The sequence below is a fragment of the Rhincodon typus genome, chromosome 19, assembly GCF_021869965.1.
Source record: "Rhincodon typus isolate 14 chromosome 19, sRhiTyp1.1, whole genome shotgun sequence".
NCBI lineage: Eukaryota > Metazoa > Chordata > Chondrichthyes > Orectolobiformes > Rhincodontidae > Rhincodon > Rhincodon typus.
The window spans coordinates 57273452-57288762 of record NC_063350.1 but is presented as its reverse complement, the minus strand read 5'-3'; the positions used below and the strand labels follow the sequence as shown (position 1 = coordinate 57288762).

The following is a 15311-nucleotide window of genomic DNA, read 5'->3' as shown; positions in this document are numbered from 1 at the left end:
TATGAGCAAAATTATGTTCAGATGCAAGATCAAAATTAAATAACAATTAATGATTGCTGTCAATTTTGTACATACATTTGTCTGGCCATGTTAAATAGTAATTCTTCTTGACAGGTAAATGAATTTAGCGCTAAAGTTACAGCCTTACATTGTGTTATGACTACGACATCTGGAGGGGTGAATAAATTCTTCTCTTCGCTAGAGGTTGGTATAACAGTTTTAATATTTTTAAGCACATCTTCTTCCTAATTTGACACACAGTCAAGGAGGTAGTTTTATCGTAAATTCATATAATAAAAGAATAAACATTATTTAAAATCACAAAGAAAAAGCAGACCTTGAAACACATCTGCAGAACTGTCTGTCCCAAGCCGGGACGAGCCTATGTTCGCTGCAAGCAGTAGCTCTATTTTGATGCTCAACAAGATATAATATTCCTTTCCAGTTGGGCTTTCTGAGTTATTATAAATCGTATCTCAACTTCTAAAGATAGAATCATACAGTATGGCGGAGGCCCTTCAGCCCATCAAGTCCTTCAACATAACTATACCACTACCTACACTAGTCCCACTACCTACACTAGTCCCACTTTCTAACACTAGACCCACAGCGTTGAAAGTTATAATATTTCAAGTGCTCATCCAAGTACTTTTTAAAGGTTATGAGGCTACCTGCCTCAACTACTCTCTCAATCAGTGCATTTCAGACCCACACCACCTTCTGGGTCAATTTTTCCCCCCTCAAGTTGGCTAAACCTTCTGCATTTCACCTTATGATTATGCCCCCTTGTAACTGACTCTTCAACTTCGGGGAATAGCTGCTTTCTATCCACTCTGCCCCTCAGAATCTTATATAACTCTAACAGGTCCCCTCTGCTAATCCAAGGGGAAATATCCTCTTATAGAGTCCAGCCTGTGAAGTCTTCTTGAGACCTTATATTTCAATAAGGTCACTCTTATTCTCTTAAACTCCAAAGCTGAGCACAGCTTTTCATTGTCTACCTTGTGTAAACATGGCATAATCTGTATAACTCCAAAGGCCAAATCTTTCTACAGAAGATAAATCCTTCATCCCACGAATGTAATGAGTGAACCTTCTCTGAATTGCTTTCAATGTAATTACATCTGTTTTCAATAAAGAGATATGGTCTCACCAAGGCCCTGTACCAAATTTCCCTGCACTAATATTCCATTTCCCTTGCAATAAACATTAACATTCAACTCATCTTCCTACTCATTTGCTATACCTGCAAACTAGCCTTTTACAATTCACATACCAGAACGTCGAAATTCCTTTGTAGCTCTGAGTCCTGCGTTCTCTCTCCATTTACATAGTATAGTGTTTTCCTATTCTTCCTAATGCTGCTGACAAGTTCCCACTTTCCCACATTATACTCTGCCGGCCACATTTTTGCCTCCTCATTTAATCTATCTATATGCAAATAGTCATTTGGTAGTAAAGGATTTGTGTATTACTAGAAAAAGGGCATATTTCATCTAAACTTTTCATTTTGCACTTTATACGAAAGTGGGGTAGGTGACAGCATAAGGGGAAGATATTGCAGTCAATTCTGAGAGTGGAAGAACATTAGCATGGGTACAGTAGTAGTGAAGAGTGAGCATGAGGTATTGAAGAGAAGGTGGTAGCCCTTTGGTAAGTATACTCATTTAATATTGTGTGTTGGAGAGGTATGGTCAGATACCACCATCACAGGACACCAATTAGATAAGTACTGAAGATATATAATTGCACAGAAGAGAAAGAGAAGAAATCGCATTCATATAGTCCTTTTTCTTATACCCCAATCTCTTCATAGTCAATGAAGTTGTTTGTCTAAAGTAGTTTGTACTGTAGTCAGATTGGAAACAGAAGAGGTGAGTTTAAAAGCCTTCAGTTTCAAAGACTTACCTTGTGAGACTGCAGCCTTCCTTGTTCAGCGGTGGGAGTTAGGAGAGCGCGAGGAGACTGCTGGATAAGTAAAATCATATATTCTGGCAGTGGCTAAACCCAAAACTCTACACGTGTAGTGTCTCCCACTCATTCTCCTCCTCTAACCAAAACAAAAAGACTCTGTGTGGAGGGTCAATAAGGCAAGTCTTTTTTTCTTTCTCTTCTTTTTTTTTGCTTTTGTTCGGTGGGAAGCTGTCGGAGGGAGGAGCAGCAGAGCAGAGGTGAGTATTAGAGTACCAGAGTTCTGGGCACTAGCTGGAAAAAGAACTGGAGTGACGTCACAGGGAGGCTATGTTCTGATTGGCTGGTAGGAAATCTGCACTAAATTTGAAAAAGAACCCAGGAACGAAGTATCAACATATTTAACTGATTCATTATAATAAATTATATAAATTAATAAAGTAATTAACTAAGTAGAAATGGCTGGACGGGTGATGTGTTGTAGCTGTATGATGTGGGAGCTGGCTGATCCCATTGCGAACTGCAGTGTTGGTTGCTCAAGGAACTTCGGCTCAGAGTTGATGAGCTGGAATTGGAGCTTCAAACACTGCGGCACATCCGGGAGGGGGAGAAGTACCTGGACACTTTGTTTCAGGAGGCAGTCACACCTGGTAGGTTAAGTACTTCAAACTTGGTCAGTAGCCAGGGACAGCAGGGTTTGACTGTAAGTGAGGCAGGTAGAGGGTCCTGCAGTCCGGAACAGAGGAGTCTCAGCTCTTGACCTTGCCCAACAGGTACGAGGTACTTGCTCCATGTGTGGATGAGGAAAAGGGCTGCAGGGTGGATGAGCCAACTGACCACTGCACCATGGTACGGGAGCCATTCAAGAGGGGGGAGCAAAAAGACAAGTGGATTCTATAATTAAGGGGATAGACAGTATCCTTTGAAAGCAGAATCGAGAGTCTCGCATGGTGTGTTGCCTGCCCGGTGCCAGGATAAGGGATATCTCTGACCGGCTTGAAAGGATATTAAAGCGGGAGGGGGAGGATCCAGTTGTTGTGGTCCACGCCAGAACAAACAACACAGGCAAGACTAGGAAAGAGGACCTGTTCAGAGATTATCAGGAGCTACGAACCAAATTAAAGAACAGGTCCTCAAAGGTTATAATCTCTGGATTACTGCCCGAGCTACGTGCTAATTGGCATAGGTACATGAGAATAAGGGAAGTAAACAAGTGGCTAAAAGAGTGGTGCGGGAAAAAGGGGTTCCTTTTCATGGGGCACTGGCATTAGTATTGGAACAGGAGGGATCTGTACCATTCAGACAGTCTCCACCTGAATCAATCTGGGACCAATGTTCTAGCGAAAAGGGTAAATAGGCTAGTCAACAGGACTTTAAACTAGAAAGTTGGGGGTAAGGGAATGGTGAAACTTGCCTCAGTGTGAAACAAAGCAGCAGGTTAACATCTGTAATGGTGGATTCAACCATGTGGAAAAATATGAAAGAAATGACAGGGAAGGAGAACTCAGGAGAGGTTATTAAAGTCTACAGAACAGACAAATTGGACAGTGTGTTTGGAAAGGGCTAGCAATCAAACACTGGAAAACCGAATGACAATGAAAAGAGGGACGGTTAATACAGGACTGAAGGTGTTATATCTGCATGCACGCAGTATAAGGAATAAAGTAAATGAGCCTGTGGTGCAGATTGAAATTGGCAGGTATGACATGGTGGGCATCACCGAGATGTGGCTGGGATCAGGATTGGGAACTGAATATCCAAGGATATACATCCTATCGAAAAGATAGGCAGGTGGGCCGGGGTAGGGTGGGGGGGGGGGGGGAGTGGCGGTGGTTTGCCTTATTAGTAAGAAATGAAATTAAATCAATAGGAAGAAACAAAGTAGGGTCAGATGGAGCAAAATCTGTGTGGGTAGAATTGAGGAGCCGCAAAGGTTAAAAAAAACCATAGCTGGAGTTGTGTACAGGCCTCCAAACAGTAGTCAGGAACTGGGGTGCAAGATACACCAGGAGATAGAAAAGGTATGTAAGATAGGCAAAGTCACAGTGATCACGGGGGATTTCAATATGCAGGTGGACTGGGAAAATCATGTTGGTAGTGGACTGCAAGGAAAGGAGTTTGTGGAATGTCTACGAGATGGCTTTTTGGAGCAGCTCATGGTGGAGCTCACAAGGGAACAGGCAATACTGGGTTTAGTGTTGTGCAATGAGGCAGACTTGATAAGGGAGCTTAAGGTGAAGGAATCCTTAGGAGGCAGTGATCATAAGATGATAGAATTTACTCCGCAATTTGAGAGGGAGAAGATAGAATCAGAGGTATCGGTATTACAGCTGAATAAAGGCGACTACAGAGGTATGAGGGAGGAGCTGGGCAGAAGAGGAGCCTAGCAGGAAAGAAAGTTGAACAGCAATGGCAGGAGTTTCTGGGAGTAATTCAGGAGAACAGCAAAAATTCAACTCTAGGAAAAAGAAGCATGGTACAGGGAGGATGAGGCAACCATGGCTGACTAAGGAAGTCAGGGATAGCATAAAAGCAAAAGAGAAAGCATATAATGTGGCAAAGGGCAGTGGGAAACCAGAGGACTGGGAAGCTTACAAAGACCAACAGAGGGCAACAAAAAAAAGAAATAAGGAGGGAGAAGATTAAATATCAGGTAAGCTAGCCAGTAATATAAATGAAGACTGTAAGAGTTTCTTTAGGTAGATAAAGGGCAAAAGAGAAGCAAAAGTGGACATTGGACCACTGGAAAATAACGGTGACTGATAGTAGCGGGGAACAAGGAAATGGCTGAGGAACTGAATAATTACTTCGCGTCAGTCTTCACGGCAGAAGACACGAGTAATCTCCCAAAAATTCAAGAGAGTCAGGGGGCAGAGCTGAGTATGGTGGCATCACCAAGGAAAAGGTGCTAATAAAACTGATTGGCCTGAAGGTGGATAAATCACCTGGACCAGATGGACTACACCCCAGAGTTCTAAATGAGATAGCTGAAGAGATAGTGGAAGCGTTAGTGGTGATCTTTCAGGAATCACTAGGGTCAGGGAGGGTCCCAGAGGACTGGAAAATCAATGTGACACCCCTTTTTAAAAAGGGAGTAAGGCAAAAGATGGAAAATTATAGGCTGATTAGCCTAACCTCAGTCATGGGTAAGATTTTGGAGTCCATTGTAAAGGATGAGATTTCTGAATATTTGGAAGTGTATGGTAAAACAGGGCAAAGTCAGCATGGTTTCATCAAGGGGAGGTCATGCCTGACAAATCTGCTAGAATTCTCTGAGGAAGTAACGAGCAGGGTAGACCAAGGAGAGCCAATGGATGTTATCTACCTGGACTTCAAGAAGGCCTTTGACAAGGTGCCGCACAGGAGGCTGCTGAGTAAGAAGAGGGCCCATGGTGTTAGAGGCAAGGTGCTAGCATGGATAGAAGATTGGCTGTCTGACAGAAAGCAGAGAGTGGGGATAAAAGGGTCTTCCTCAGGATGGCAGCCGGTGACAAGTGGTTTCCGCAACGGTCAATTTTGGGACCACAACTTTTCACTTTCTACATTAATGATCTAGATGAAGGAACTGTGGGCATTCTGGCTAAGTTTGTAGACAATACAAAGATAGGTGGAGGGACAAGTAGTATTTAGGAGGTGGGGAGGCTGCAGAAGGATTTGGACAGGTTAGGAGAGGGGGCAAAGAAGTGGGAGATGGAAGACAACGTGAGAAAGTGTAAGGTCATGCACTTTGGTAAGAAGAATAAAAGCATGGACTATTTTCTAAATGGGGAGAAAATTCAGAAGTCTGAAGTGCAAAGTGGCCTGGGAGTTCTAGTCCAGGATTTCCTCAAGGTAAACTTGCAGATTGAGTCAGTAGTCAGGAAGGCAAATGCAATGGTGGCATTTATTTTGAGAGGACTTGAATATAAAAGCAGGGATGTACTACTGAGGCTTTAAAAGGCTCTGGTCAGGCCACATTTGGAGTATTGTGTGCAGTTTTAGGCCCCATATCTCAGGAAGGATGTACTGGCCCTGGAGCAGGTTCAGAGGAGGTTCACGAGAATGGTCCCAGGAAGGTAAAGTTTAACATATGAGGAACATTTGAGGACTCTGGGACTATACTCATTGGAGTTTAGAAGGATGAGGGGGGATCTAATTGAAACTTACAGAATACTGAATGGCCTGGACAGAGTGGATGTTGGGAAGATGTTTTCATTTGTAGGAGAGACTAGGACCTGAGGGCACAGCCTTAGAGTAAAGGGAAGACCTATTAGAATGGAGATAAGGAGAAACTTCTTCAGCCAGAGAGTGGTGAATCTATGGAATTCACTGCCACAGAAGGCCATTGAGTACATTTAAAGCAGAGATAGATAGGTTCTTGATTATCAAAGGGATCAAGGGTTCCAGGGAGACAGCGGGAGAATGGGGTTTAGGAACTTATCAGCCATGATTGAATGGTGGGGCAGACTTGATGGGCTGAATGGCTCCTATGTCTTATGGTCTTAAGAAGTTCTGCAGAATAAGATCCCCTAAGTATGAGGAGTAGTAGCGGACCGATTATCTGTTTTTATGATTTGTTTAAGGGATATACACTGAGCAGAACTCCAGGGGTAATTTCTCTGGCCTCTTGAAATTAATGCTATGGGATATGTCTTTGCCTCTAAAGGTGGAAATGACAATTTGGCTTTATGTTTCATTCCAAAAGTGCTGCAGCCCTCAGGTATATATATTGATGTATCAGCTTGGATAATGCAATCAAACATCTGAAGTTGGATAGAAAATCAGTGTAATGAAATACATAATTACATTGTTTCAATCTAATATGAAATACTTTTGGTTTGTACCAATTATTGACAGAAGTTCAAAGAAGAGCAAAATACTGCAGATGCTGGAAACATGAAACAAAAACAGAGAACGCTGGAGAAATTGAGCAGTTTTAGAAGCCTCTGTGGAAAGAGAAACAAAGTTAAAAATTCGTGTCCAAGATGGCTCTTCTCTGGTTCTGCTATAATTGAAAATTGCTACTAATTTGCGCTCAGTAATTAACAAACAAAGTGAACATGACCTAGCAAGTACTCTAGCATCATATTGTTCCAAATGCAGCCAATGGTGTCTCTTTGATTTACTTCCAATAATAACAACATCTAAATACATTTCTCACTTATCATACTCACAATCAGAATATAAAAGTGACCATTATTTTACCTTGTCCTTTCTCCAAGCGTACCATTAACTTGGTTGAGGAATCTTCTACAATCCTGCAAATAACAATACGTTTAAAATACTGTCTTTTTCACTTTCAAACAGAGATTATTAAGTTAATAACTGTCAAAGAATTATCAAGCTTACTTCGTGTAAATAAAAATAAGTGCTATTTATTCGTTAAGAAGGAGTGGAGATGTGTTAGAAATTTCATATACTCCACGTAATGCAACTCATGGCAACACAATTAAGCTTCTTTAAAAAATCACAGCTAAAACGTTAAATGTTCAATTTCAATATTTTTGCTTATGATATGAGCTCCTTTTGGAAACTAATGCAAAGTATATTTAAAATTACAGCTAGTGATGTATCAATTAGAAATGTGATATGTATTTCCCATCATTTTATCGCCCAGGATGAACGATGTGACTTTCATATATGTAAAAATTATTTTCAACCTGCTTCAATATTTCTTTTTATTCATGCATGGAACACGTGTTTTGTTACAGGTCAACATTTATCATCTATTCCTACTGGGCTCAAAAAATGGTAATGAACTTTCTTCTTCTACTGGTCCTGTCAATGTGACATACGTACACACAACGCTGTTAAGCGGGGAGTACCAGGTTTCTTTAAATCAATGCTCCCTCTAAAATGCACAGATGCACAGCCATTGAGCAATCGACTTATGGGAAGAAGGCTCCACACAAATAGCACAATTATTCAGCAATTTTAAAAGGAGCATACTGTGGAATAAACAGCCATCTGTCAATCTGGGTAATGCAGCATGTGATAAGGAAATGACCAAGACGGGAAAGCCTACTGGATCTCATCCTCATCAATCTATCTATTGCAGGTACATCTGACCTTGGTAGGTGTGACAGCTGCACAGTGCATGTGAAGGCGGAGTCCTATTTTCACACTGAAGATATCCTCTACTGTTTTCAAAACCAGAAGTTGCTGGAAAAGCTCAGCAGGTTTGGCAGCAACTGAAGGAAATATGAGAGTTAAAGCTTTGGACCCAGTGACCCTTCCTCCGAACTAATAGTAGCTGGGAAAACATCAGTTTATATGCAAAAAATACTCCCTACCCCAACCCCCTCCCTATTTTCTGCATATAAACCAAAATTTTCCCAGCTACCATCAGTTCTGAGGAAGGGTCACTGGATCCAGATCCAAAACGTTAACTCTGATTTTTTTCTTCACAGATGCTGCCAGACCTTTTCCAGCAATTTCTGTTTTTGTTCCTGATTTACAGCATCTGCAGTTCTTTCAGTTTTTATCCTCTATCATTTTGTCTGGCACTGTCACATTACCAAATAGGATAGATTCAGAACAGACCTAGCATTCATGAGGTTCTTCAGCAGCTTCAAACTGTATTCAACCACAACTTATAACCTCATGGCCCAGCATAATCCACATTCTAAAATGTTTATCAAGGCAAACAATCAACACTGACTCAATGAAGAGTGCAGGATGGCATACAAGGCACAATACCAAACAAGTGTTAAAATTACATGTCAACCTGGTTACACTACAGACAACGGTAAACAATGGGAAAACATTATGGGAAAGATAGAGCTAAGTGAATTCAGAGCTAAACAATCAGGTACAAACTCAGTAATCCTAGCACAGTGAATCATGGATGTTAGTGGACAATTTAGCAACTGAATGGAGGCGACAACTCCACAAATATTCATATCCTCAATTATGTGATGCCCAGCACATCAGTTAAAAAGAATAGGTTGGGTTATTGTGGTACAGTGACAGCGTCCCTGCCTCTAAGCCGGGAGGCCGGGGTCGAAGTCCCACTACTCCAGAAGTGTGTAATAACATCACTGAACAGGTTGATTAGAAAACACCTAAAAAGACCAAAAAGAAGTATATGGCTTCACCAGGAGAGGATGATCCATATTAGTCTCCAGCTGAGGTCTTCAACCTTCAGCCAATGCAATTCACTCCTTCTGATATCAAGAAATACTCTCAGAATCAACATGATCTGCAGCACAAAATAGACCCTTCCACCCATCATGACCACATTGGTCAAAAACAACCACCTAACTATTCTAAACCCATTTTCATGCACTTGGCCCAGAGCCTTGGCATCACAGGTGCACATCTAAATACTTCTTAAATAATGAAGGCTTCTGCCTTTACCACCCTTACAGGCAGTGAGTTCCAGATTCCCACCCTCTGAGTGAAAAGTTTTTTTTGTTATACCACCTCTAAATCTATGCCCCCGGTCAATAATATTTTTATCAAGGGTAAATGTTATTTTTCTGTCTATCCTATCCATGCCCCTCGTAATTTTATACTTCTTAATCATGTCCTTTATCAATCTTCTTTGCTCCAAGGAAAACAACCCTAATCTGCTCAATCCCTCTTCATAAACCTCCTCTGTACCCTCTCTTGTGCTATCACATCCTTTCCATAATGTAGATTCCAGAACCTCACACAATATCCTTGCTGTGGATTAACCAAAGTTTATACAGTTCCAGCATAACCTCCTTGCTTGTAAACTTAACACCTCAGCTAATAAAGGCAAGTATGCCTTCTTGATCACTTTATCCAACTGATACTGTCCTGATACTTTAATGAATTGGTGAACATGCACTCTAAGGTCCCTCTGATCCTCAGTGCTTCCCAGGATACTATCATTTATCATGCCTCGTTTGTCCTGCCCAAGTGCATCTGGTTTGAATTCCATTTACCACTGATCAGCCATGTTTTTTTTTATTCATTTGTGGGATGTGGGTGTCGCTGTCTGGCCAGCATTTCTTGACCATCTCTAGTTGTCCTTGAAAAAGTGGTGGTGAGCTGCCTTCTTGAACAGCTGCAATCCTCCTGCTGTGGGTTGCCCCACAATGCTATTAGGGAGGGAATTCCAGGATTTTGACCCAGCGACAGTGAAGGAACGGCAATATATTTCCAAGTCAGGATGGTGAGTGACTTGGAGGGGAGCTTGGAGTTGGTGGTGTTCCCATACGTCTGATGCCCTTGTCCTTCTAGATGGACGTGGTCATGAGTTACCAGCCTATCTACATCCTCCTGCAATTTAAGCCTATCTTCTCCACTAATTATCACCCCACCAAATTTTGTATCATCTGCAAATTTACTAATCAACTCTCCTACATTCAAGTCTAAATCATTTAAGTAAACCAGAAACTAAAATGGTGGCACTGGCAAGGTAGGCAGCGTTCGGGATGAGCCCATCCACTCCAGATGGCCACTTCTTCCCTTCTTTCCTTGCCCTTTTTATCTTCTTTTTCTTTTATTCGTCTTCTTTTTGTCGATAGCAGAGGAGGTGACACTGCAGAGGAAAGCGTCCAGAGTGGGAGACTTGACATTGTGGCAGCTTGGTCTGGCAACAGAGCGAGGTACTCCTGGTTGTGGTAGGCCCATAGCGGGGCTTCCAGGTATCAGAAGCAGCAGCAGCAGTGATTTTTCCTTCACAGATGCTGCCAGATCTGCTGAACTTTTCCAACAACTTATGTTTTTGTTCCTGATTTACAGCATCCACAGTTCTTTCGGTTCTTATTTAGTATTTAACTTTCCTTAAATTTGGTTGAGGTACCCAATCAAATGTGTTTTGAAAGTCCATCTACATCAACAGCCAAACAGGAAGCACTCAGGATGCTTTCATTCTTAACCATTCAAGTGCCAACACCTGGAAAACTACAGGCCAGTCAGACTAACCTCAGTAGAGGGGAAACTACTGGATGCAATTCTGTGAGCCCTGTACAACTAAGCCGAACATGATGCTATGAACTTGGCTCTGGCTGCATTCCCCAGATGAGCCATCACCCTCATTACTATGAGTACAAAACAGTAGTTGGAAAGTGAGATGCACATCAGAAATTCCTGCAGAAATTGCATGTTTGTCTTGATTAGGAGGTAAGCAAGGATCACAGATGCTGGAAGTCAGATGATAAAACGTGGAGCTGCAGGAGCACAGCAGGTCAGACAGCATCAGAGGAGCAGGAAAGTCGATGTTTCGGGTCCTGATCCGAAATGTCAACATTCCTGCTGCTCTAATGCTGCCTGACCTGCTGTGCTCCTCCAGCTCCACTGTTTGTCTTGATTGGTGGTCATTTGTTCCTTCTCTGCCTGCATACTCTTAAGGTCTGGGGAAACCACATCTATTAATATGTTCTCAACTTCACAGTTGCACTGCACTGGATGCCAGCTGCTATTCAAGTTCTGAAATCTGCAGCTCAAGCTGCTGCTCCTGACAACATATGCATATATGGTTATTCATGGGAGGCATCATCAAAACAGTACAGAACAGTAGTTGGAAAGTGAGATGTACATCGGGAATTCCTGCAGAAATTGCATGTTTGTCTTGAGTAGGAGCTATTAGCTTAGTCAAAACCGAAAGAACTGCAGATGCTGTAAATCAGGAACAAAAACAGAAGTTGCTGCAAAAGCTCAGCAGATCTGGCAGCATCTGTGAAGAAAAAATCAGAGATAATATTTCAGGTCCGGTGACCGTTCCTCTGTTCTGATTTTTTTCTTCACAGATGCTGCCAGACCTGTCGAGCTTTTCCAGCAGCTTCTGTTTTTGAACTATTAGCTTGTTCCTCCCAACACAAATATTGCTTTGCCTGCTCAGTATTTGCAATATTTTCCATTTTTTAATTAAATATAATGTCCTTACTGTTTCAAATTCAGAATCCTTAATTCTTTTAAATGCATCAGCAACAAACTCCATGTAAAACCATTCATCAGCCATTTCTTGCCGCTGAGTCTCGGATGTCATTCTACACAGACTTTCTGTTATAGCAACCTGTAAATTATAATCTGTAAAAAAAGAAATGTCATTTTACAAACTGGACTAATTATGTCTTAAAACACAAACATAGCACTTTGGTTAGCATCTCACATTGTTCACGGTGTTGCTATTCTGTAAGTTTTTAACTGGGTTAAGCTTATTTAAAGGCAGTTCTTTCCTAAATTAATAACTTAATGAAAATGTAATCTGTTGCTAACTTTGTACATAGTTTTATTTGTTAATAAAGTTATATTTTAGTGACACTTCAATGAATCATAGAAACTTACTGCACAGAAAGTGGGCATTCAGCTGATGACTTATTCTAATAGCATGAAGAATCACTTGTGCTTAGTCCCAAAGTTCTTGCCTGTTGACTGCAACACAAAGATCCTCATCTTCAAGAACCTGAACAACTCCCTTTTCAAATTATTTATGGTATCAGTTCCACCGACTTCTAGGTTGAATTTTCCAAATACAGATAACTCTGAGTTAGAAGCTTTATCATGTACTGAAAACAACAAATACTGGAGATCACAACAGGTCAGACACCATCCATGGAGAGGGAGCAAGCTAACATTTCAAGACTAGATGACTCTTCAGCAGAGCTCTGATGAAGAGTCACCTAGTCTCGAAAAGTTAACTTGCTCTCTCTCCATGGATGCTGTCTGACCTGCTGTGATCTCCAGCATTTGTTGTTTTCAGTACAGATTCCAGCATCTGCAGTAAATTGCTCTTAAACTTTATCACATGTTCATTTATGGATCATTTTATGATGTTTAAAAATTTATGATCTTTGATTATTGACCCAGTTACTATACAAAGTTGTTATTTCCATCTGTTCCATCAAAACCTTTCAACATTTTGAAACTCCACATGAAAATCAAATTTTAACTTTCTCCATCCCAAAGTAATCTCTTCACCTGTTAAATTTCTGTCCTCATTTCTGGTAATATCATAGTAAAGCTAATCTTTAGCCTTTTTAAGGCATTTGTACATGTCCTCAAGTGAGATGCCCAGCAATGCTCTTTTCAAAATGTTTACTATATCAATCATTCCGAAAATGGAGTCTCTATTTATTGAATCATGTGTGATGGGAATACTTTTTCGCCAGTTAACTTTATCAAAACCCTCATTCCTTCAAAATTTCTATTAAGTTAGTTGCTGTTCCAAGTAGAACAGTTCTGTCTTTTCCAACCTCTCCTCAGGATATAAACCCCTCATCTGTGGGAACATTCTGGTAAAGCACCTCTGGTTTCAAGGACATTTTTTCCTGATATGTGACGCCCAGCTATGTCTTAACCAGTGATTTATACCTTTACAAGCATGATCTCTGCTTTCATATTATACTCCTCAAACATAAAACCAAGATATCCATGTACCTTTTTAAACCACTTTTCAACTTTGTGGACATAAGCACCAAGATCTCTCATCTATATTTTTCTAGCATCATGCCTAGTATACTGACTTTCCATATTAGTCCTCCCACGTTGATATCACTTCAACTTATCCACACTGATCTCAATCTGTAACGCATCTGCTGACCTGACAATATTGTAAGTCATCCTAAATGCCAAACTACCTTCAACACCATCCATTATCACCGAATCACATGAGCAATACGGCACAGTGGAGGCTACTTGGCACATGTGTCTGCATCAAGACTTTGTCAAGTTTCATATCAAACACAATTTATTGCAGTAACACCTATAAACTTTATAACGTTTTTCTCTACACACAGACCTAGATCATTTATAGAAATTGAAGAGCACAGAACCCAAAATTAAACCCTCAGGAGCACCACTGCAAGCCCTCCCAAGTCTTAATAACATCTATACACCATTACATTTTGATTCCTGTCACCAAGTAAATCCATGTCTTTTTCCTCTTCATTCCCAGACTTGCATCTTCTTAATAAGGCAGTTTTTTTTTCTATTTGTCCACAGGATTAAGGCATCGCTGGCTAGGCAGCATCCCTAATTACCCAGAGGGTAGTTAACAGTCAACAACATTGCTGTGGGTCTGGTGTTAACATGTAGACCAGACCAGGTAAGGATGGCAGTTTCCTTCCCAAAAGGACATTAGTGAACCAGATGGGTTTTTCGGACAATCGGCAATGGATTCACGGTCATCATTAGATTCTTAATTCCAGATATTTTATTGAATTCAAACTCCGCCATCTGCTGTGGTGGGATTTGAACCCAGGTCCCCAGAACATTTCTGGGTCTCTGGATTAACAGTCCAGCGATAATACCAATAGGCCATCGCCTCCCCCAAATAGATATATGTTTACTGCACTAACTTGATTAACCTGTTACCTCAAGTAATTCAATCAACATAGTAAAATTCAACTTATGGTAAACAGATCCATATTTGTCTGCTTAGTTAACCAGAATTCACCAAATTAAATTTCATTTTGTTCCCAATACTTGATTTGAATGAATTCTGATTATGCACCAGCCCTGTAGTCTCCTAGTTTATTCCGTTTCCTGAATAACATTTGCAATCTCCCATTCCCCAGGTTCTGTTGCCATACCAAATGCAAAATGAAAGACTTTTTTGATTAACGTTTCCATTTCTGCTTTTTTTTTTCCAACAATTTTAGAAGCATTACATATCGCCTAGATAAACTTCAGTAATGTTATTCTGTTCACTAAGCTTTAACTCTTTTTTAAAATTCTGTCTGTAATATCCTTTTCTTTTAGTTTAAACTTCACATCATTCACATCCATTGGGAAGATGGATGCAAAGTTTTCATTTAATGTGTTAATGCTTTCCATTTGCCCCTACACAAAATTTCCTTTTTGGGTCCTTGCCCAAACTAATTATTTTCCCTAGCCAGCATCAAACAGGTTTAGATTTCAACTCATTGTGGAGCTGGAGGAACACAGCAGCCAGGCAGCATCACAGGAACAGGAAAGCTGACGTTTCGGGTCGGAACCCTTCTTCAGAAATGGGTGAGGGGAACGGGGCTCTGAAATAAATAGAGGGAGGGGGTTGGGCTGGGGAAGGTAAGTGGGATGGTGATAGCATGTAGGTAGTGGTGTGGATTGGTCAGTGAGGTGGGAGGAGCAGATAGATGGGAGAGAAGATGGACAGGTCAAGGAGGCGGGGATGAAAGGGAGGGTTGGTCTTGGGATGAGGCCAGGGGTGGAGAGATTTTGAAGCTAGTAAAGGTGGGATGGCGATGGGAGAGTACAGGTAGGTAGTGGTGGGGATTGGTCAGTGAGGTGGGAGGAGCACATAGGTGGGAGAGAAGACGGACAAGTCAAGGAGGCAGGGATGAGAGGGAGGGTTGGTCTTGGGATGAGGCCGGGGGTGGGGAGATTTCGTATTTTGTATATTACGTTAGTTTTATTAGTTGCGGGTATGGGGTCCTTTATGTTCGCCAGTAGCTGTCACAGGGTGGTTGTTGGTTTGTGGGCTACCCTGATACCTAGGGGTCTGAGTA

General features: G+C 41.3%; 1 protein-coding gene across 1 annotated transcript in view; it reads right to left on the bottom strand.

Moving 5' to 3' along the window:
• Positions 1 to 13293, bottom strand: part of LOC125485439 (synaptonemal complex protein 2-like) — a 105138-nt gene extending 91845 nt beyond the window's left edge. Inside the window, exons 1-3 of the mRNA XM_048608200.1 lie at positions 13177 to 13293; positions 11750 to 11878; positions 7096 to 7148 (exon numbers count right to left, since the gene is read on the bottom strand). Of these exons, the coding sequence (XP_048464157.1) occupies positions 7096 to 7148; positions 11750 to 11878; positions 13177 to 13293 (299 nt within the window). The remainder of the gene's footprint in view (positions 1 to 7095; positions 7149 to 11749; positions 11879 to 13176) is intronic.
• Between the last annotated feature and the right edge of the window lie 2018 nt (positions 13294 to 15311).